Consider the following 24,871-nt stretch of genomic DNA (forward strand, 5'->3'; position numbering starts at 1 on the left):
TTTGGCTATCATTTATTTTTCCAATAAAAGAGATGTAAAAGCACGGCTACTATCATGTAGGGTTTTACATTTTCTCCTGAGTGAAAGGAGTCCTCATAACTGCAGGTTTTGAGGGTTGATGGTAACACCGTACTTAAATTTTTTGTAAGTAGCATGATTTAGTGGGAAGAGTACAGGGCTGGAATTATAATTGTAGCAGCAGCAGCAGCAGCAGCACCAACAATAGTATTTATTATCATTATAATCAACATTTGAGGGTTTACATGCACCAGAAACTGATGTAAACATTGTATATAAATTGATCATTTATTCCTCCTATAATTTTATGAGGTAGGTGCTATCATTAGCCCCATCTGGTAGATGAGTAGGGAGAGATTAAGTCACTGGCCCAAGACCACACAGCTAATAGGGGCGGTGGGGGTAGTGGGATGGACTTGAATTTCATTGTTCCCCTAACCAGAATAGCCCAGATTATGCAGTAGCAGTAAACGCCTCTGAATCTCAGTAGCTTAACTCAAAAGACGCTACCTGTTTTGTGTAGGTTGGCAGGAGGCCTGGGCTTATTGTGCTAATTTAGGGACCCAGGCTGACATAAGCTTCATTTTGACACATGCTTCCACCATCACAGATGGCCACACAAAGAGAAGAGTATGCTATAGTGTCTGCAACTGAAATGATGTGCTTCTACTTGAAAATGGTATGTGTCATTTCTCATATTTTGCTAGCCAAAGCAAGTCATGTGCCACTCCCAGCTTGGAGGGGCAAGGAGATGCACTCTTGCCATGAGCCCAGAAGGAGTCAAACAAGCTGTTTGCTATTAATGATTACCACTACCACTCAGGCCCTGGGCAGGTCATGCCTTTCTTGGCCTCAGTTTCCCTACCCACAAAACGAGCACAATCATTTTGTAAGGATCCCTTGTTATGAGGCTCCCTAATTAAATGGGGGATGTTGCTTATGGTTATGATGAGGCAGAACAGTTGCATCCCATTGAAGCTTCCATTAGCTGACAATCTTTGCCTCACCACAGGCAGCCCTGTAGCCCTGCATATGGAGCTCTCTGCAGAATAGCCTTTATCCAAGGATACATGCCAACCTTTTGGTCATTTACACACCTAATGTCTCAGAGAATATTTTCATTTCCGTCATCAACATGGCCATAGTTGTAGTCCCAGTGTTTGCTTGAAAATTCAGTCTGGAACCACCAGCTGTCCAGTTCATGTTGAAAGCCTGAGACTGCTTTGGCTTGAGAGTGTGAGGGTCTTGGTGAGTGATCCTTCTTCCAGGTTCCCCAAGCTCTATCTTTGAATCAAGTCAGATCACCAGGACTGTTTACTTGGCTTCTCACAATTTCACCCCAGGGACACTCCCCAGGATGTCTGCTCTGACTCAGGGATGAGCTAAGCTACAGAAACTCCTTTGTTAGCCAAGGATTGTCGGTGCTAAGAGCAGTACAAAAAAACACCCTTAAAAAGTGCATTTCTCAATTCTATACAAACCATGGTGATCACACTGCCAGAGCACTTCGTTGGCTCCTTCCCTATGGGTCGTTTTGCTATGCAGCCACTTGTCGTCCTCTTCCTCACTCCCCTGATAGACTAGGTGGTGAACTTCCTGAAAATGGGGACTATCTTTTCATCTGGGTTTCATTGCATATGCAAAAACCTGATACCCAGCAGGTACTCAATAAATGTTCGCTGCATAAAAATGCTTCTGAAGATTCTTCATGCAAGTTAATATATGATGACTTCCTTGTAGAATTTAGTGTCTATGGATGCGCTATTAGGCTAGTTGAACTTCAGGCCCAGAGATTCTATGAAACCAAAATAAGGTCAAAATCGGGGAGGAGGAGGAGGAGAAGCGCAGAAAAGGAGGACATTTCAAGCGGCGGGAGCACGAGAGGCAGGAAAGACAAGGTAGTATCGGGCACCGGGAAGACATCACTATGCCTGGAAAATTAAAACATAAGGTGAAGGAGGGAGGTTGGAGCCAGATGCCTGTAGGGGTCTAAGGTCAACGACCAGAAAGAAGAAATAACAGGACTTGGATTGGAGACAATGAGAGGAAGGCGTAAAAAAGACGGTGGTGCATCAAATTCTGCGGCCAAGAGCTCCAAGAAATGAAAAGCAGGATGAGAGGAGGAAATACATTGCGTCCCCAAAGCTTCCTCTTATTTATGGGCGCTCCCGTTTCACAGAAGGTAAGCTGCAAGCACACTACTCGGTTCCTCAGGGCCAAGGGAGTGGAGGAGCCCCGCCTCTCTCCGTCACGTGGCCAGAAGCGCCGTTGGCACGTGACCCATCCCGCTCTAGGCCAATCAGCCTCCGCAGGGGCGGGACGCAGAGTGTGAGGGGCGGCAGCAACACAGTCGAGGCCGCTTCTTCTCGCGAGCCTTGCCGCCGTTGCTCCTTAGCCGCCCACGGCCCGGAGTGAAGATCTCGCGAGGCTTGGGCGCTGCGGCGGTAGGAGGAGGACGGAGAAGGACGGAGCCTAGCTGTTGCTGCCTCCCTCGCTCACTCCTTCGCGCACTCGCCCGCCCCCTCCCTCCCTCCCCTCCCTTCCCCGGCCCCGGCTCCGGCCCCGGCCCCGGCCCATTCGCTGTTCAGTCTTCCGCAGGGAGGATGTCGGGCTCGTCGCTGCCCAGCGCCCTGGCCCTCTCTCTGTTGCTGGTCTCCGGCTCCCTCCTTCCAGGGCCAGGCGCCGCTCAGAACGGTAAGTGGGGCGCCGGGGGCGGGCCGGGCGGGGGCTGAGAGACGCCGGCGACCCGAGCAGGCCGTCCCGGGCCCGAGGAGGTGCCGGAGCAAGGGGAAGAGGGCCGGTCGAATCTGAGGGGCCGCGGACCCGAGAGGAGATGCCGGTCTGGAGTTCCAAGAGGCGCGGGTGTGAGAACCGAGGCGCCGGTCCGAGAGGTGGGGGCGTCCGTTAGGAGCCTGAGGTGTTGCTGACTTAGAGGCTCCGCATCTTGGGGCTCGTCGCTCCGAGTCAGGGAGGGGACACCCAGGAAGCCGACGTGAGGAGCTGGAGTAGCGGGGGCGGATGGGGAGGGGGCGCAGCTTTTAAAGAAGGAGGTGGAAAACAGGTATTTGTGGTTAAGGCGACGAGAGTAGTGTCAGGCTGCCCAAGAGAGCGGGGGGTCCCGGGCACTGGGGTCATCTGGGATTCTACCGGAGCCCCGCGAGACCGGCGACATCCTTAAAAAAATAAGGGAGACTTTGGGGGGGGGGGAGGGGAGTCCTGAAGAATACTGAGCAGAGTACTAGAGCCCCAAGGAGGGGCAAAGACTCGGGGAACCTTGGATAAGGAGGTGGAGGGAAGGTAGGTGGAATGCTAAGGTAGTGGGTTGACTGCAGTAAGGGATCTGGAAAGAGAAGCAGCTGGGGCTCTCAACGAGATGGGGGAAGAGGGCTGGGTTTGCTAAGGAGGGTGGAGTGTTGGGCATTCTGGGGTAGTGGTTGGGAGAGCAAAAAGGAGTGTCTAAATAAGGAGAGGAAAAATGAGCAGAGGATGGGGAGAAAGGGTTGAAACTGAGGCAGGGGGAATATTTATTAGAGCAGTAAAGGTGCCTGGGTAGAGAGATGGGGGTGAGGCGAAGGCAGAAAATAAGGGAAGGGAGTAAAATACAGGAAGCCGGGGGTGTAATGTTGGTGTGCAGTGTGGAGGATATATTAGGGATGGGAGGAGCGGAGTTGTGGCGAGTGCTGGAGGACACTGGTTAGGCCTTTGGGAAGGCAGGGACACGTAACTGGAACTGCCCTGGTGGGACTGAATCCGCCTGAAGACCAGGCGATGGAGGAAGTGGGTTTTTAAGATCTAAAAGTTTCGAGGAAGAGCAGACATTATTTCTGAGGAACATACAAGTAGTTCCTGAGATGCGTGCAGGGGATGGTGGAAACAATTCGGTTTTAAGCTGAAGCTCTTCAGAGAAGATGGAGAGAAATCGTGAGGAATCCCCGTGATGGGGGATCTGGACAGAGAATTCTGACTGGTGAGGACATGTGTTGCAATTCAGCTGCTGAATTGATCTTTCACCGGTGAAAAGTACTGTGAACTAGTTTCTGCTCTTGTGGAAACAGCCTTTAAAGTATTTTTATAGGAAAGAATTTATGAGAAGTCAGTACTAGAGAGTGAACTATAAATTACTTTTGCTAATTCCTCAGTGTCTTCATTATGCTAGAACAATTTAAAATTACTCTTGTTAGAATAGTTGAGATGTAATGGTTTTCAATTTTTTTTTTAATGAAAATGAAAAAAAAAATTGGCTCATTTAAAAAAAAAAAGAGCCAGCGGAGTTAAGGATTCTAAGGAGAGTCTCGGCTTAAATGCTGAAGATTACAATGAAAATGCATCAATAAAGGATTGAAAACCCATTATCTGTTAAATGTAAGTGTTGTAACAGATTGCACTAATCAAATCTTATGTATGCTTCACCGCCTTGAATTATCACTGCAGGGGTCAGCGAGGAAATATTCTTCTGTCTCTAGCATTGAATATGTGAAGTCTGTTGGGTAGTTTTCGATTTCCTCCAAAGCATGAGGCCGCTATGGAAGTCTGATTTGTGTCATCAGTTTTTAGTCTGTGTTAACAATGTGCCTTAAAGGAGCCTAATACTAGTTTCACCTTACCTATTTGATGTGTGGAAACAGCATGGTTTCATTTGGCACAATAGGTGACAGATTGTTGATCTTAACGTGTTTAATCTCTGTGCTGTGGCTTGGCTTCTTTCAATGATTTATAATACGGTGAAATTGTAGTTTCTTAGCAACTAAAGCAAGGTTTTTGGATAGGCCTACCAAAGACTCAACTGGCTATTCTCAGCAATGTGTTCTAAATACAGCATAGTGCAGCTTTTCCTTGAAATGAGCTTGAATTCAGTCATATGACATGACTGGTGAAGTGGAGCTGAGCTTGTTCCTGACCCAAATGAATGTAAATTTAAAAGAAAAAAATGGCTTTTTTTTTGAGTTTGAGTCCATATAGGTAAGGATGCCATTTTATAGTTTTCTATAACATGTCTTATAAGATTCATGCTTTCAACTGGTAATAGCGCTGCAATAGTCTGACCTCTTGTTATGGAGTTTATGTTTTCTTACATAGTGCATCAGAAATGGATACCATGCTCTGTATGATATCAAAATGTTAGATTATTTGTTTAAAATGATGACTTAGGGAAAAAAACACCTAAGTGTTTCTGGATTAAGTATGTGGTAGTTTAGACTGAGTATAGATGTTTTTCAAAAAGTCTCTTTCATTATCCCGAAAATGAAAAATTTGAACCCTCAAGGTCTCTTACTTCTCACCTCTGTGACCCATTACCATAGAGACTCAAGGCTTTCATTCAGGTAGACTTTGTTTCTCATCCAAATATTTAGACTTGGTAGGACCACAGTTTAAATTAAAATCCTTAGTTACGGTGTTGGTTTTTTTGTATGTATCAAGAAAGTTGTAATTCATTTTAAAGGAAGAAACTTGTTTTAAAGGTGGGGAATGGGCTAAATGGGTGATGGGTATTAAGGAGGGCACTTGTAATGAGCGCTGGTTGTTATAAGTAAGGGAGGAATCATATATGTTAGCTAACTAGAATTTAAATAAAAACTTGAAAAAAAATTAAATTCCTCAAAAAAAGTAACTTTTTTGATAAGACATTCAAGAACCTTAGACTTTAAAATTAAAATTGAATGAGCGTAAGCCAAGCGTTATTATATGGTGATCAAGAACAGACTTTGGATCCTGATAGACTTGTGTTTGAGGCCAGCCCTTTTAGCTAAGTGATTCTGAATAAAGTGCTTAATACTTCCAAATATCAGTTTTATCATCTGTAATTTGGAATTTATAATAATGCCAGTCTCCTAGGGAATGATGCAAAGATTAAATGAGGTAATGGCCATAAAGTACTTAGATTTCTACCTGGCATATAGAGAGTGAGTTTTAATAGAGTGAATTTTTACTATATGTAATATATGTTACTATATGTGCCATATGCTATATTATGTAGTATAACAGTACTATATGTACTAAGTGCTCACTATAGTGTTAGCTGTTACTGTTGTCCTTTAAAAAGTAGCATTATTATTTTTCCTCATGTATATGTTGAACCACTTGTTAGTTAATACTGTTCACTATCTTGAATAAAGCAAAGCAGGCCATTTTGAAGGCCCACAACGGAGAGATTTGCGCTTGAGCTTATATAACTTTAAGTGACCAGCTGCGCTGCCTCTGCAGTTGCAAATTCTGGTGAGGAAGTTTGTATTTCCATTTCATTGTCAGGGAGATTTCATGGCTTTTTCTTTCAGTGAATGAAGTATCTTTTCATATGGGCTAGATAGAATCTAGAAGTTTTTCATAGAATCCCATTGTGAAAAAGAGAAGTTGAATGTATTGCCTGGCACACGGTAGGAGTGTTGGAGATGTTAACTGATGAAAGAATGTGGAATGGAGTGTAACAATGTAATATACTCATACTGAAAATATAAAATTGGATAATTAACACTGCTCAGTGGGAGAAAATAAGGAGCCTAATGAATTTTATTGTTATTTTTTTTTAAACTTTTTAAATGTTTATTTACTTTTGAGAGAGAGAGAGACAGAGCATGAATGGGGGAGGGGAAGAGAGACAGGGAGACAGAATCTGAAGCAGGCTCCAGCCTCTGTGCTGTCAGCACAGAGCCCGATGCGGGGCTCAAACTCGCAGACCATGAGATCATGACCTGAGCCGAAGTCAGATGCTCAACTGACTGAGCCACCCAGGCACCCCATGAATTTTATTATTAATGAGCTAAACTTTAAGAAACTATTTTGCTTGGGTGATACTGGGTAGTTGTGAACATTGTGATTTGTAGCAATGCCAGTATTTGAAATAGATGATTCACAAATCTTTTTCTTTTCTGTCAAGTGCTGTTTGCTTCAATGGTTTGGCAGTTTTCTCTCCAAGTACATTTTTAGACATATATTCACTATTGATTGTGCATCTCTTCTTTGGGTGAACTTAAATGGGCTACAGAAGACAGATGTACCTAGAGCAGCTGTGGCACAAGAGACATGCCAGATGTCAAGCAACACATCTTAACATAATTAATCCAAATAAGATTTTAAATGACCAGAAGAAATAGTTTGCTTTGCAATAAAGCATTTCCTGAAGAGATTATAAGCCTCTAGTCTCTTAGGCAACTGACAGAAGGGTCACTGCTGATATCACAGAGCACTGAGGCGAGAGAAATTGGTCCTGGGTCTGGGGTGGAAAGGCCCTGTTACTACGTCAGGATTGGTCCTGTGCTCTTAAGTTTTTGTTTTTCAACGTTACTAGATTCAAATTGGAAAGAGATGCAGATGGGGTTTTTGTGTTGTGAGACTTGATATAGCTGACCTGCTAATACTCCAAGGTTTAAAACAACAAAAGGAAATAAAAGTCTTTAAATATAAATGTGCTCCATAGTCCAAACATTGGCCAAAAATTAAGATCGAAGATCATTACACTCTTGACTTTGAATTATACAAATTTTCATGAGGAATTAGACTGCTATGTCTTGAAGGAATCCCGTTCTTTTTCTAAATACAATTTTGATATGAAATGTTTTCTCTAGTGGAGCATATTTTTAGACATTAGTAAAAGGCAAAATGTTACTGTATTGTCTTTTTCTTTTTTAAAATAAAAGTTAATTGTTAAACTGGGTCTGCAAAGATGAACAGATGTGGTCAAATAAGTGCTGTGACAATTTGAACACTTTCTCATTTACTTAGTTTGAGCTACTTTTTCAAAGTAAGGTATATGTAAAATCTGATACTTGCTGGATCTATGTAAAGGTTTTTGTTTGCAAGACAATTTGGGAAGGTAACGAGTAGCTAATAATCTATACAAATGTGAAGTATGTAAAAACACAGTGAATGACTATGTTGGATAAAATACAGGAGATGTTCAATAAAACTTTGGGTAAAATTGTGCAAAGAAGTTTTGGAAGAGGTGAATTCTGTGAATTTTCTACATCTGTTCAGTTTGGTTACAGTGAGAGCACAGTCTGGACAGGATCAGACATAGAGAATGACGTTGTAAGAGAAAGGGAAAGGCTGCAGAAGTACAAGGAGAAAAGTAAGATGTAAGACTGAGGAATAAATATTCATTTGAGAAGCATCTGGAAAAATAGAATCTGTCAGAAAGAATAGAGCAGGAACTTCTAAAGTAAACTCACACATCAACAACAACAAAAAATGAAGCGGAACTACTGGGTGGCTCAGTCAGTTGAGCGTCCTCACTTCGTTTGGCTCAGGTCATGATCTCGCTGTCTGTGAGGTCGGGCTCTGTGCTGACAGCTCGGAGCCTGGAGCCTGGTTTGCATTCTGTGTCTCCCTCTCTCTCTGCTCCTCCCCCCGCTCATTCTCTCTCTCTCTCTCTCTCTCTTTCTCTCTCTAAATTAACATTAAAAAAAAATTTTTTTTTAAATGATGCAGGGGCGCCTGGGTAGCTCAGTAGGTGGCCTCCTACTTCGCCTCAGGTCATGATTTCATGGTTTACGGGTTTGAGCCTGGCATAGGGCTCTGTGCTGACAGCTCAGAGCCTAGAGCCTGCTACAGATTCTGTGTGTGTGTGTGTCTCTCTCTCTCTCTCTGCCCCTCCTCCCTCACGCTCTCTCTCTCCTTCAAAAGTAAACATCAAAAAAAAAAAATTTTTTTTAAATGGTGCAAAATCACCTCCTGTGACTTTCAGTGTGCCTCTTTAAATAAAACATTACTGTATTGTTTTACATGAATTGTTAAAACTACCATTGATGATGTGGAGTTTTTTTTTTTTTTTTTTTTTTTTTACGTTTTTTATTTCAGAGAGAGACAGTGTGTGAAAGGGGAAGGGGCACTCTGAGAGAGAGGGAAACACAGAATCAGAAGCGGGCTTCAGGCTCTGAGCTGTCAGCACAGAGCCTGACACAGGGCTCGAACTCACAGATGGTGAGATCATGGCCTGAGCCGAAGTCAGATGCTCAACCTACTGAGCCACCCAGGTGCCCCTGATGACATGGAGTTTAATTTTAAGCACCTTAGATAATGCATTTTTAAACTTGTTTGTGAGATTATATAATATATAATACATGCTTCTCACTGAGTTTAAAGTGACATTGCAGCAATCTTACGAAAAAACATTATTTCTAGGTAAAACATTATCTGTTTTTCAAGAATTTATTCAGTTTAGGAGGAGTCCAGATTTGTACCTATCTAATTCTAATTTACTGTGTTACCTAAAACTGAAAGTAGTTCTTTTGTCTGTTTTTATGTACACAGAAAGATACATTTGTTAATCAAAGCTAATTAACTTGAGGTTAATTTTACCTAATTGCTCATAACTTTTTTTTGTTTTCATTGCTCATAACTTTTAATTGGTCTATCTGTGTAGAAATGGGGTTTAAAGAATTTCTTAAGTATTTGCATACAGTAAATTAGTGGGAGACATATTTGATGTTCCTCACCCACTTGTTGGTTTTTTTTGTTTCTTATTTTTGTTATGTTTCGGATTTTAAAAACCCAGTCCTATCTCTTCATTAAAACAGATTGCGGTCAGCTTTGATGGAAATAATCTTGTGTTAAGTTACTTATACTAAAAAGTTGTGAATGGTATTTTGCATCTCTGAAAACAATTACGGAATGTTTTAAGACTGGCTTTCTTTCCAGATAATCTTAATTACTAGAAGCTTATGGTGTGTTTTATGGTATTTTCCAGAAGTATATCAGTTTAGATATGCTTTGCTTCTTTCTGTTTTAGCTTGGTTTATATTGTTGTTACACCCAAGTATCACTTCAAAGTGACTAGACAGTGAAATATAAATGAGACAATGTGAAATCACTCTGAAAGTGTCAGGGTTCTATATATTATGTAAGATTCTATTATCAGAAAACATTAAGTTCCAAAATGTACCAGTAGTTTAAATCATATTCAAATGTATACTCACATTCTGAAAGTGATTAAATATAAAATACTGTACAAGACAAAAGGTCAAGTCCTTTTCTGGTAGAATATTAACAAGGCGAAATGTTCCTTATGCAGTATGATACAGTAAAAAGAAGAGTGTACTTGTGTATATAAATTGTTAGGACATTGATTCTTCTTTTCTTCCTGATACAGCATTTGAAAACCACTTTGACTAGATGATGTCTAAATTCCCTTCCAGTTCTAAAATTACACAGTTCTATTGACCTTATAACTTAGAGGCCCGAGGGAGAGAATACTTTATTTTAATAAGTTTTTAGAAACTTACTTTTTGGAAATAAGAAAAATTGACTTTGAGGCATATGCTGCTTTGAAATCCCAACTGCCTGTAAACCTACTTCAGACAATGTTTGTAGTTTTTGTTTCAAGGAAGGCAGAATGGTGTAATAGAGATCTTATATTAAACTCACTGGGAAAATTGCCAGTGTGAGTTAAACATTTTAAGAAATGAAAATCACTGCCAGGTAGGTAGATATTTTGTGTTCTTTCTGTTGGTTGAAAAGTAGTTGACTGGGGCTCCAGGGTGGCTCAGTAGGTTAAGCATCAGACTTAGGCTCAGGTCGTGATCTCGCTGTCCATGGGTTCAAGCCCCGCGTCAGGCTCTGTGCTGACAGCTCAGAGTCTGGAGCCTGCTTTGGATTCTATGTCTCCCTCTCTTTCACCCCCTGTCCTCCAACCTCCTAACCGCCTCCCCCCCCAAACTCATGCTCTGTTTCTCTCTCAAAAAATAAACTTAAAAAAAAAAAAAAAAAGAAAAGTAGTTGGCTATTGTGGAGGCCATGAAGAGAAAATGAGGCACACTAAATAATTGTGTTCTCCTTTGAGCAGGTTTGTTTTCTATTTATGACTTCATTTCTCCTGTCTCTTAGTATTTTTTTTTTTTTTTTTTTAGATCTCTAACCCTTTCCATTATAGTTGAACAAGACAATCGAACTATTCTTGGAATTAAATCTGAGGAAGTTCCTAGATAGATAGTCCTTAGAAACAGTGTGTTGAAGAGTTTCAAATTTTTTTAATGTTTATTTATTTTTGAGAGAGAGAGGGGGGCAGAGCGTGAGCAGGGGAGGGGCAGAGAGAGAGGGAGACAGAATCTGAAGCAGGCTCCAGGCTCTGAGCTGTCAGCACAGAGCCCGACGTGGGGCTCAGACTCACAGACCATGAGTTCATGACCTGAGCCGAAGTCAGACGCTTAGCCGACTGAGCCACCCAGGCACCCCTCAAAAGTCTCAATTTATATGTTTATTCATTATACCTCTTTGTATTTGTTAGGTATGTCCATTTCCTTGCTTTTTAAAAAATGTTTTTGTTAGAATTTCAAACATACAGAGCGAGTAATGTAATAATCTCCCATATGCTTATCTAGTTTCAAGTGTTATCAACTACATCCTTGCTGCTTATTAATTTTAAAATAACCTGATAATTAACATTACAAATTAAATTTTCTAGTTGCTGAAATACACTTAGTAGACATTAGCTTGTATTATTAGTAAAATAGAAACAATTTGGTTCACATTTAATTATGTTGAAATGATTCTAAAAATATAAAAGCTCTTTAGAAAAAGACTTTCACACTTTAGTCTGTGACCCAGATGGAGAAATAGATTTTATTTGTGACTAAGTAGATGCATAAATATGTAACATTTTGTACAGCAGTGTCTGCACTCTGTAATGTATATGAAGAAAACTATTGTGACCTGGCTGGATCCGTAGTTCATTAATGGATGGTGAGACTCCTGTTTGAAAAACAGCCTTTTCTAGTATGGAGTAGTATTGGGTTGTTTTGTTTTTATTTGTTATATGCCATGTTAGTCTGGAACAATCTGATGATTTTTATAAACATAGTAAAGATTTTCACAACGTATCTGTCAGTAGTATCAACATGTACTGTTACTGGTCACTATTAAAGAGGAAAATACAGCATTGTTGAATTAATACATTAGCCATTACTTGTATAATATTGGTTTTTGTTTTCCCTATTTGGATTTGGGACATAGAGGAAGCTACAGTAATTTGAATATCATAAGCAAAACCTAAGTTTTGTAGTATGTTTAGTTGTCCTTTTAAATTAGAACTTACGTTCCTTATTCTGTAACCCCTGCCTTCGAATTATTGGTTGAGTACAGGGCTGGTAGCTCTACCTGTTTAATTTACTTAGAGCTAAATGCTTACTCTGATGCTGTTGTCTGAGGCACTTTGCTGGTGAGTCCAGAATGACTTGAGCACTGGCCAGAGGAAGGGAGGGAAAAAGAAAGAAGCATCACAGAAGAATCATTAGCCTTTCATGTTTAAGATCCTAGAGTGGCACGTTTGTTTTCTTATTTTTAGACATTGCTTAGAGGAAAAAAAGGCAACAATATGTCCTTTGTTCTGTTTTGGCAACTATTGGAATACTCTCTTTTTCCCTCCCTTCCTCCCTTCCTTCCAAAGACCTTATTTTTAAAGTAATCTCTACACCCAACTTGGGGCTTGAACTCACAACCCTGAGATCAAGAATCATAGGCTCTACTGATGGAGCCAGAGGCACCACTGAAATACTTCTCAATCCATAGATTGAAGGAATATGTTACATTTAACTTAGGATTTTTCATTTTTAATTTAAGTTTAGCAGGTTGGAAACCATTGTGGAACAACTGGGAAAAAATGGCATAGTAGCTTCAGCATTGAAATTGTATTTGTTAATGTTGAACATCAAATCATTCACCAAGGAAGATGAAATAAATGGTCTTAATGCAAACCAGGAAACTGCTACCTGGAAAAAAGCAGCTATAAAGAGGTTTCAGATAACTTGCTGGGAGCTGTCATTGAATTACCCTTAGACAAGTAACCTAGTGATCACATATCAAAATTATGGAACTACTAACAGTATTACTGTTTTCTTACTAGGATAGAACTTCAAATAATTATGAACACTTTCTATCCACATTTAAGGTGAAATGCAAATAATTCTACATTTTTTTTATAAAATTTTTTTTTAACGTTTATTTATTTTTGAGACAGAGAGAGACAGAGCATGAACGGGGGAGGGTCAGAGAGAGGGAGACACAGAATCTGAAACAGGCTCCAGGCTCTGAGCTGTCAGCACAGAGCCTGATGCAGGGCTCGAACTCACGGACCGCGAGATCATGACCTGAGCCGAAATTGGCCGCTTAACCGACTGAGCCACCCAGGCGCCCCCAAATAATTCTACGTTGATGGTAGCTTAAGACTTAGGGAAAAATCCTGAGGGATCTAAATTTAGGAAAAGGGAGCACTAGGGGGGATATGATTATCTATTAATACCTTCAAGGTAGCGGTGTAAATGAAGTAAGGGAATTAGGCAGTCTCCAAAGATGGATGGGCTGTATGAAAGAGCGGTGGCCTAGAGCACAAGGAAGAAAAGTATAGGTTTAGTATTAAGATTTTAATGAAACTAGCAGAAGAATAGTTATTTGCACTTACTCATTGTCAGAGCCATTATAAGTAGGACAAAGAGCTGATTGGGAGGGACCTCATAAAACAAAAGGGAGGATCTCTTTCTGTTATATCTAGTACTTGCTTAGGAGCTCAATAATAGAAGAAAAAACCTTTATGGAAATGAATATAAAATGAAATGGGATGTCCAGAAGTTTCTAAGGGTCAGAATTAGTTTGTTTCCAACACTAAAGTTCTGTGATTATGAATTCAAGAAAAATGGTAGACTAATTTTGAAATCCACTAAAGTAGCTTTTTTTTTTTTTTTTAAGGTAGCTTTTTAATACATTAAAAAAAATCTTTCAGAGAGAGGGAGAGAGAGAAAGAATCCCAAGCAGGCTCCACGCTCAGCTCAGAGCCCAGCGAAGGCTCAATCCCATGACCCTGGGACTGTCCTAAGCCAAAATCAAGAGTCAGCAGCGATCAAAAAGACTGAAATCTTGCCATTTGCGACAATGTGCATGGAACTAGAGTGTATCATGCTAAATGAAAAAAGTCAGAGAAAGAAAAAAACATTTCACTCGTGGAATTTAAGAAAACAGATGAACACAGGTGAAGGGAAGTAAAAATAAGATTAAAAACAGGCAGACAAACCATTAGAGATTCTTAAATACAGAGAACAAAGTGTGGGTTGCTGGTGGGGTGTTTGTTGGGTAGGGGGATGGGCTAAAGGGGCTTGGGGCATTCAGGAGGGCACTTGTTGGGATGAGCACTGGATGTTATATGGAAGTGATGAATCACTAAATTCTTTTCCTGAAATCATTATTACACTATATGTTAACTAACTTGGATTTAAATTTTAAAAAAAGGAGAAAAGGAGGAAAAGGGGAAAAAAATCAAGAGTCAGATGCTCGATCGACTAAGCCTCCCAGGTACCCCTAAAGTACCTTTATGATCTACCTGTAACGCTGAAAATGGGATTCTCTTTATTATAACCTTCATAAACAGCTTTTTTTGTTTAGTTATCAAAAACCTATACAATGAAACTTTTCCAGTTTGTTTTACACTTGGAAGCATAAGCTTCAGAAGAGTTCATTCACTAGACTGCATGGAACCTAGTAAAAGTTTAACCTTTGGCTCTTAGAAATTAGGCTTTGTCTTTTATATGGTAAATGTCAGCTATTAAGAAAGACTTATCAACAGAAAAGAGCACTTACAGACTCTCATTAAGACTTCGTTGGTCAAAGTTCTGCATAGAAGCCTTCCCTTGTTCTTTGAGTGGGAGCTGGTGCTGTAATACTTTGGTAGAGGTGGGAGCTCACTTTAATTAGTTCAGAGTGTAGGGTTGCCAGATAAAATGCAAGATGTCAGTTATATTTGAATTTCAGATAAACAATGAGAAATTTTTATTTGTTATTTTATTTGTTAAACAGTAGAAGAATGTCTTTTTCCACCCCCATTTTGGTTTTCCATTTAGAACTTAAGTGACAAAGAGTCTTGTAATTTGGTGAGTTTGAAATCTTTTTTTTTTTTTTTTTTAAAGTTTATTTATTTATTTATTTTTTAATTTTTTTTTTTCAACATTTTTTATTTATTTTTGGGACAGAGAGAGACAGAGCATGAACGGGGGAGGGGCAGAGAGAGAGGGAGACACAGAATCGGAAACAGGCTCCAGGCTCCGAGCCATCAGCCCAGAGCCTGACGCGGGGCTCGAACTCACAGACCGCGAGATCGTGACCTGGCTGAAGTCGGACGCTTAACCGACTGCGCCACCCAGGCGCCCCGAAAGTTTATTTATTTTGAAAGAGAGAAAGAGCACGCAGGGGAGGAGCAGAGAGGGAGAGAGAATCCCAAGCAGGGGATTTGATGTGGGGCTCAAACTCATGAACTGTGAGACTGTAAGCTGAGCAGCAACCAAGAGAGTTGTATGCTTAACCTACTGAGCCACCCAGGGGCCCCCAAAACAAATCTTTTTAAAGTAGATTTAATATGACCCAAATTGTTTTATATTGCAAATTGTGTATGAGAAGATAGTTTAGGGTAGTTTTTTTTTTTTTTTTTTTTTTTGTTCCATCACATTTCTATATATGTTCTTCAGTTCTGTTATATTTGATAGAATATGTTTTTTATTGTCTAAAAATTGAAGCTATTTTCAGGAAGGATGTGAGCAGAAGGTCTCAAGTTAGATTTTTTTAGCAATTCCTCTCTTCTTACCTAAAAATATTTTAAAATTTGGGGCACTATTGCCTGAGGGTATATGACAAAGATGATTCTGAGGTTATTAGTTCAAAGATTGTCCTTCAGATTTTTGCTCAGGGGCTTGGAATGTATTTGCGTTATTGGTGTGGAAGAAGAGTATAAATGAAGATATGACACACCCTTTTCCTCCTAGTGGGCTCAGAATAATTTTCGCTTGCTGAATTATAGCCACCTGATGTAAAGAGTCAGAAAGTAGGTGTTAGCTCTGCAGTCTAGGGATATGATTTCTTTACAGTTAAATTTTATTTTATTTATCTATTTTTTAAAAAATGTTTATTTTTGAGAGAGAGAGTGAGTGAGCGAGAGTGCACAAACGGGGGAGGAGCAGAGAGCAGAGAGAGAGAGAGAGAGAGAGAGAGAGAGAGAGATACATAGAATCCGAAGCAGCCTCCAGGCTCTAAGCTGTTGGCACAGAGCCTGACACAGGGGTCAAACCCATGAACCGTGAGATCATGACCTGAGCTGAAGTTGGGTGCCTAACTGACTGAGCCACCCAGGCACCCCTACAGTTAAATTTTAATACTAAGAAAAATCATGGTTTTGTGAACTTTAATTATAAGGTCTTTGACCAGAGGTGTGTCACTATGTATTAATAGTTCAGTATAAGAGATTTTACTTTCTGTCCTTTTGATGTGGGCTGGGGTGAGGTGGCTATAAAAATAACAAGAATTGAACAATGTAAGAGGTTCCAGGGTGAATGATATAAAGTAGCATAAAACATAATCATAATTATACTTATGCATTTATTTGAAATATATTTAATGCAGTCTTAAGAAGTGTTAAAAATAATTCATGGTTTTTATGACACTAGAAAATTAATATAGTTTAAATTTGATGCCTAAATTCAGTTGGAGACCATATTACAGGATAAACTGATAGATTCTTTCCTCCCTGTGAATGTAAAATGTAAATAAAAACTATGTTTAAAATGTTATTTTTGTGGGACATTGTGGTTAAGTAGAAAAAGCACCGCACTTGGCAGTAGACTTGAATTCCTATTTCCATTTTAGTTGCTATGGTTTCTATTTTTTAAGTTGGTATAATACTTAATCTATAGGATTTTCATTAGATTAAATGATGTGCAGGAAACTGCTTTATAGACTGCTATATTGTAAAGTGGCATGCATGTGTAGTATTCAGTTATATAGGACCTTGTCCTTTATAAGAGTATTTACCCTTATAGGTTAACTGCCACCCTGGTGGTTCATAGGAAATTGAAGAGGAAAATAAAGTACTAATGAGAAGGGCAAGATTAATTCAAGGTTGGTTTTTCTAACAAATGATGACTATGTTTTAGAATATGCATTTTATTTTATTTGAATGTGCATTTTATTTGTTTGTTTCTTATTTATTAGAGAGAGAGCATGTGCACTTGTGAACAGGGGAGGGGCAGAGGGAGAGAGAATATCCCAAGCAGGCTCCACGATGTAGGGCTTGATCCCACCACCCTGGGATCATGACCTAAGCTGAAATCAAGAGTCGGACACTCAACTGACTGAGCTACCCAGGTGCCCCTAGAATGTGCATTTTAGTTGGTTGTCAGCAGACTAGCCTTTTGACTGAATCATCTTCCCTCTGCTAGGGAAGCCTGATACTAAAATTTTATAGTCTTTGAAGTGTGCTTCCCTGTACTGCTGTCATCTCATGTTAAATCTGGTTACAGGGACACCCTGTTATGCCTCATGCCTATTCATTCCTTCCCCTAGATAGATGACAGAAAGTAAAGTATATTTTGTGTCCTCATTTTTAACACATTTTCGTAACTCTCCTTTGCTATCCTCCATGAACTTCATAGATGTTTTAAGCTTCCTACACATTAAGAAAAAAAATATGTAATTCCATAAATGTAATGTAAAGGAGAATATAACTTAAAATACTTATTTCAGTCTGAATGTTCAGGCATGGCTGCATAGGAAGGCAGTGAGGTAGCCTGCCATTTATATTCTTATGTAGAAAAACCAAGAATGTGATAGCTCCAAACGCAGGCTGGTATAGTCCTGCTTTGTAAAGGTGATTCAGATACCACAGGTGGCATTGCTATTGACAGTGTCATTTTCTGAGAAAGTGAAGAAGTTTTGGTGAAGTTTCAAATGAAATGAAGTCCAGTTTATCCTCACTTTATGTAGTAATTGCATTCCTGGAAAATTGAATGATGATTAAAGTCATGTAAATATTTGTTTATTGTTTTTTACTTTGTGTTATATTTAAAACAGAGTTTCTAGGCTCAGAGCAAGGTTTTCATCTTGAATGTCATTTGAAAGTTGTGTAGGGAGAGGGGGACAACTCTTTGTTGTGCAAGACATTCCTACTTTGTGGGATATTGAGGATCCCTGGACTTGGCCTACTAGAGGCTAGTAGTGCCATCTCAATCATGTATCAATCAAAAATACACCCACAGATTTCCAAAATGCTCCATAAAAGGCAGAGCAATCTCTGTTGAAAATATCTCCATGATTCCCTCCACTTGTAAATATCCTCTGCTAGAGGATTATAGTACCTAGTCCCCAGGACAACCATTGGTCAAAGCCACACTATTCTAGGAATGGAAAGGCAAGGAGAGCAGCTGTTCACTTGTTTTTATTCATTTTGTTAACATGCATTAAATTTTTTTTTAATGTTTATTCATTTTTGAGAGAGAGACACAGTGCAAGTAGGGGAGGGGCCGAGAGAGAAGGCGACACAGAATCCAAAGCAGGCTGGAGGCTCTGAGCCGTCAGCACAGAAACCGAGCAGGGCTCCAACTCATAAACCATGAGATCGTGACCTGAGCCAAAGTCTGATGCTTAACCAACTAAGTCACCCCAGGCGCCCCTCTTTTTGTTAATATGCATGAAAGCAGGGGTTGCAAATTCAGTTATTGCAGGAGCGAGGCAAGTACTGCTTGCTAAACTGCAATACATGCTTGGACTGAAAACACTGCAAGTTGGACCTCTAAAAATACTGTACTGGTCAAATAAAACTGTCGCTGGACCCCGTTTTGCATGCCCTTTACCAAAGGATTATATTAGGAGTTTTGAAGCCTGAGACATTGGATTGGAGTCCTGATTTTTGGCAGTTCTCTTAATCCCCGTTTCCCTATCTGTTAACTAGGAATAACAGACACCTCATATACACAGTGGTGGTTGGGATGAGATTGCATATGTAATCACTTAGCATGATACTTGACACAAGATATGTGCTGGATAACCTTTTCTGTCACTAATACCCTTTCAGTTATCTTGGTTTACTTTTTAATCTCAAAGCTAGCTGTGTTTTATAGTGAAATGATTATGAAATTTGAAATCTCTAATATGGGGATATTAGTCCCTTATTTTTAATAAAAACAAGGAAGTAATTAAAATGAAAGTTTTCGGCTAACACACAACCTATCAACCATTTAAGGTATTTGGAGATTGATGCTTATAACACTAAACATTGCTAATTCCAAACTATTTCGGTAGATCAGTGTCTTTTGGTTAGCTTTCAATTTTAGCTTAGCAATTATGTTTATTTAGCAGTGCTATTTAATTTTGAAGTAACGATATTGCTAATACTACAACACTTTATTGCACCTTCAAAATTAGATTATGCCATAGTAGTGACATATTTTTATAGTTGTTGCTTGAGTGAGAAATTTAGCAACATAATTTTCACTAGGAAACTCACATGTATGACTTTCTTCCAGTTGTGCATTGAATGCTTTAAAGGTTCCACATTTTCTTTGTTCTTGTAAAATGCTTTAAAAGCATGTAGATCTTGCTGTACATCTTGTTTTCATACTTTAGCAGCAGGAAGTTTTTTTTCTTTTTAACTTTAGGCATTAAGACATACCTCAATGATTAAGGCAATACAAGAAATGTGTGCTTTATTCCTTTATTCCCATCCTCAGAATTCTGTTGTTCATCTTTGTTTTCCTCCACAATATGATTTGGAGTCATTTTTAAGAGCTCTGTGCTTTATATATATGTGTATATATATATGTATATGTATGTATATATATGTATATACACGTGTGTGTATGTATATACATATATGTGTGTATATACATATATGTGTAAGACCAAGAAATATATATATAATATATATATATAGTATACATACAGTATACATATAATTTTTTAAAGTCCTTTTTTTTCTTATTTGGAATGAAAAAGGCCCTCTCAGTGGGCCAATTTCAGGTATCAAGAATTCAGTCATCATCAATGTAATTCCCTTCAGTGACAATGAGTAACAACAGATGTTGCTTTTTTTCCTATTTTTTTTTTTTTTTTCTATCTTAACTTTAGTTCTTACCCATACCTATCTGGTCTTGCCCATTCTGGTATCTTCCATTGTTTCTAGGCAAACTTTTGGCACTTTTAAATTCTTTGTTCTGTTTTATTTGAATATCTTTGAGGCAGAGGGGTGGCAAATTCAATTGTACTTGTCATATGCAAAGTTTAGTTTAATTGACTCATGTTTTTGAGCCGGAGTGTTTGCATATTGTGACTTCTGGGTATTTTTGCTTTTCCTAATAGCTGTTTAATGATTTTCTTTATGTGATGGAGATTTTTCTAACATGCTCTTAAAATCTTTTAATTCCCACAGGGTTATAATGTCCATATTTTCCAGAAACTGCTCAGCTAGGCTTCGAGGACTAGCACAAAGGAAGTTAATTCCTTATAGAAGTGAGGACATAAAGAGAGAAAGAATTCCAGGCAGGTGGCTAGTAATGAATATTGATTATGAACTATGAGGTGCTGACTGTGGGCTGGCAAATTTTAGTGCTTCCCTGCAAAGCTACCACTTACTGTGAAGTGCACATGAAACATTCTGAAATGTCTGCCTATAGAGCATATAATTTGCTATCCTTTGGCAGGCAGACATTAAAATTCAATTATGGGATGGGGGTGGTGCTAGGGGTAATCAGATTTTACAGCTGTAGGACGAAAGGGCAAACTTTGATGTTCACTAAAGAAAAAAAACACTAGAGTGTATGGAGTAGTAATTCTTACTTTAGAGACAACACTAAACTATAGTGAAAATTGAGAAATTACCAGTGGAAGTATGAGATGGCTAGCATTTGTATTTATTTCAGTAACAGGTATGTATATTTTAGCAGCTTTAAAGTCAGAATGGGAAAGAAACAATGGGAATGTGTTTTCAGTAGCGTCTTAGAGTATCACTTTACCATTCTGCAACAGTATCCATTTGTCACTGAAACAGCTCAAGAATTGTATCAAGTCTTAAACTCTCAAAATACACCACTGGAAAAACTTAACAGGCCCAGTAGTAACTAGGAGAGCCTGAGGTAACCAGATACATAAAACTTGTCAGCTATCTCTACCTAAAATATAATGAAGTTTTCATTGGGTTGAATTTTCAAAGAATGGATATAATTTACTACAGGAGGGAATATTAGCAGACAGGGAGGATAAACCTTCCTGCCTTGGATACTAGTTAACCATTTTGATGTGGAGTTACTTCATTTAAGTTTTTGAAAAAAGGGGATAGTTACTGGATTAAAAAATTATGAAAGGACTTGCTTACATGGTAATTTCAAATAATACCCAGGTGTATAAGGTAAAATATTAAAGTTCCTCCTTTTATGCCTTAATTCCCACTCTCCAGGAACAAGCACTGTTAGTAGTCTGTTGGGTATCCTTACAAAGTTTGTTCTATGTAAACATAATTTATAGACTGTAAAGCTCTAGTAGTATTAATTATGATATAATTTATCTTGGTATTTATAGCCTTCCTTTATTGACTATGGTAATTGGAATGATAGATATTTTTATTTATTAAGTGTATGGAGCCTTTAGAATACATCTGTTGTTACTCATTGTCACTGAAGGGAATTACATTGATGATGACTGAATTCTTGATACCTGAAACTGGCCCACTGAGAGGGCCTTTTTCTTTTTTTTTTTTTTTTTTCTTTTTTAATATATGAAATTTACTGTCAAATTGGTTTCCATACAACACCCAGTGCTCATCCCAAAAGGTGCCCTCCTCAATACCCATCACCCACCCTGCCCTCCCTCCCACCCCCCATCAACCCTCAGTTTGTTCTCAGTTTTTAACAGTCTCTAATGCTTTGGCTCTCTCCCACTCTAACCTCTTTTTTTTTTTTTTTTTTTTCCTTCCCCTCCCCCATGGGTTTCTGTTATGTTTCTCAGGATCCACATAAGAGTGAAACCATATGGTATCTGTCTTTCTCTGTATGGCTTATTTCACTTAGCATCACACTCTCCAGTTCCATCCATGTTGCTACAAAAGGCCATATTTCATTTTTTCTCATTGCCACGTAGTATTCCATTGTGTATATAAACCACAATTTCTTTATCCATTCATCAGTTGATGGACATTTAGGCTCTTTCCATAATTTGGCTATTGTTGAGAGTGCCGCTATAAACATTGGGGTACAGGTGCCCCTATGCATCAGTACTCCTGTATCCCTTGGATAAATTCCTAGCAGTGCTATTGCTGGGTCATAGGGTAGGTCTATTTTTAATTTTCTGAGGAACCTCCACACTGTTTTCCAGAGCGGCTGCACCAATTTGCATTCCCACCAACAGTGCAAGAGGGTTCCTGTTTCTCCACATCCTCTCCAGCATCTATAGTCTCCTGATTTCTTCATTTTGGCCACTCTGACTGGCGTGAGGTGGTATCTGAGTGTGGTTTTGATTTGTATTTCCCTGATAAGGAGCGACGTTGAACATCTTTTCATGTGCCTGTTGGCCATCCGGATGTCTTCTTTAGAGAAGTGTCTATTCATGTTTTCTGCCCATTTCTTCACTGGGTTATTTGTTTTTCGGGTGTGGAGTTTGATGAGCTCTTTATAGATTTTGGATACTAGCGAGAGGGCCTTTTTCATTTCAAATAGGGAAAAAAGCTTTATTAAATGGAAAAGAACAATATATTATTGTATTTTTATCTTGGGGCATGTTTTTTTTTTTGGCTGAAATCTTGAATGTTCACACATTTAATATCTTAGCCATGTGGCTGATTCCTGGGACAACTCTGCTAGTTTTTAGTGAAAGTGTTCTGGATACAATTTTGCTGTCCTTTTCAAGAGAAGCGGCAATATTTTGCTGGTGTTTGGGAGACTAGGTAAGTAATATAACCTCATTGTGGTGGTGGAGGGGTACTACTTAATCTTGGAGGTATGAGATACTGAAGACCTGAAACAAGATGATTAGAGTACAAATAAATAATTATGAAAGGAGAGAACAGATTTGAATTGTTGCCTGAATTTTGGGATTTCCTGAGGAATCAAGGAGGGAGCAGATTGTAGTGGATAAAATATTAGTGAATAGGATTCAGAAGATTTGGATTCTAGTAAGGGTGCTGCACTTGAATTAGAGCCTCTTTGGACCATGGTATATGTTAAGCTGTAGATTGGGGCAAGAATTAGATTTAAGTTTTCAACTTTTTAAAAATGTTTGTTTGTTTTGTGAGAGAAGGAGAGAGCCTGTGCATGAGATGAGGAGGGGCAGAGAGAGAGAGAGAGAGAGAGAGGGAGAGAGGGAGAGAGGGAGAGAGAATCCCAAGCAGGCTCTGCTCTGTCAGCAGGGAGCCTGACACGGGACTCAATCTCACGAATCGCAAGATCATGACCTGAGCCGAAATCAAGAGTCAGATGCTCAACTGACTGAGCCACCCAGGTGCCCCTAAGTTTTCAACTTTTAGCAGCTGAAAAAAAAATTTTTTTTTTCATTTAAAAATCGAGTAGAATCTCAAGTAGAGTTGTTTAGGGGGAGAGGGAGATTCCTAATTGTTCCCCAGAATCCTTAGGGTTGGAGGAGCAGAATTTTAAAATTGATGAAATGGGTGACCTCTTTGTGGACCTACTACGGAAGTTTTTGCACAAGGATGTATCTTACCTTTAGTTCGTGATCTACTTGCTCAGTCTTATAGCTGCCTGGGAGAGGTCCTGTAGATACTTGGCAAAGTCAGTGATTAAAGTATTTATACTAATAGATTTGTCTGTGGTTGACATAAGACCAAAGGAAATGATGATCTCTTTAAGGCAGAATCTATAAAATAGCACAAAGATAGTCATCCTGTGCAAAATGTTAAAATAATTGTTAAAATAATTTTTATTGCAAGATTTGTAGACTTTTTGTGAGAAAGACCTGCTTGTCATATGCATTGAGTTTTGAAATCCAAGGATATGCACAAGATAGAAGAGTGCAGAGCCACGCTGTTAAGTCCCTGCCTGGAAAAGGATTCAAAGTGCCGTTCGTTTTCATCCCTCCGTGGGAGGAAAATCTTCAGAGTATGTGTGGTTTTAGAACCACCTTGGCAATCTGCCAATAAGAACTAGAAATCTACCACTAAGTACCAGTTTACTAGCTAGGAACACGAGCTTAAAACAATGTCACAGTTGGGAATGCCAAAGACCTTTTAAATTCATAGGCACACGTAGAATTTTTGTATAGGTAACTTAGATAATTGGGGATAGATGTATACTGAAAAAGGCCTGAACTGGTAATAGTGATGAAAAAGAAGTAGAACACACTGTGCAGTAGTCATTCTGAGATAAAATGTTTTTGGTTTACATAATGCATATAGGATATTATTTAGTCTGGTTATCTGTAATAAAGTATTGCTGTCAGTGAGGCAGAACAGTGTAGTGTTTTGAACTCCGGAATCATAACTGCTAGCATCTGCATCCTGCCTCTGCATATCTGTAGAATGGCAATAACAACCTCAAGGAATAGGCCTTATTTTAATGTAATGAGATTGTATAATATACACTTCACTATGTTTGACATATATAAGTGATCAGTAAAGGTTAGATGCTGTTATAACAAATTTGTTTTCAGAGACATTCAGTTAACTGTTACTATCTTTTTAGAATTTTTTTTTTTTTTTAAAATTTTTTTTTTTCAACGTTTTTTATTTATTTTTGGGACAGAGAGAGACAGCATGAATGGGGGAAGGTTAAAGAGAGAGGGAGACACAGAAGCTGAAACAGGCTCCAGGCTCTGAGCTGTCAGCACAGAGCCTGACGTGGGGCTTGAACTCATGGACTGTGAGATCATGACCTGAGCCAAAGTCGGACGCTCAACCGACTGAGCCACCCAGGCGCCCCTAATTATTATTATTTTTAATTATTTTTAATGTTTATTTTTGAGAGAGAGAGACAGAGCACGAGTAGGAGAGGGCAGAGAGAGAGAGGAAAACACAGAATCCGAAGCAGGCTCCAGGCTCTGAGCGGGCAGCACAGAGCCTGATGCGGGGCTCGAACCCATGGACCATGAGATCATGACCTAAGCCACCCAGATGCCCTTA

General features: G+C 39.3%; 1 protein-coding gene across 6 annotated transcripts in view; it reads left to right on the top strand.

Moving 5' to 3' along the window:
- Positions 1–2,424: 2,424 nt before the first annotated feature.
- NPTN (neuroplastin) overlaps positions 2,425–24,871 on the top strand; it is a 74,651-nt gene continuing 52,204 nt past the window's right edge. The window contains exon 1 of one of the 6 annotated variants that reach the window (XR_008417013.1): positions 2,425–2,712. Coding sequence is in view for 1 of the 6 variants with exons in the window: in XM_019441520.2 (XP_019297065.1) it covers positions 2,622–2,712 (91 nt within the window). In the remaining 5 variants the exon portion in view is untranslated. The other 5 variants (XR_008417017.1, XM_019441520.2, XR_008417016.1 and 2 more) reach the window with 5 other exon arrangements.

The sequence above is a fragment of the Panthera pardus genome, unplaced genomic scaffold (genome assembly GCF_024362965.1).
Source record: "Panthera pardus isolate Hobbes unplaced genomic scaffold, ASM2436296v1 HiC_scaffold_24, whole genome shotgun sequence".
Taxonomy (NCBI): domain Eukaryota; kingdom Metazoa; phylum Chordata; class Mammalia; order Carnivora; family Felidae; genus Panthera; species Panthera pardus.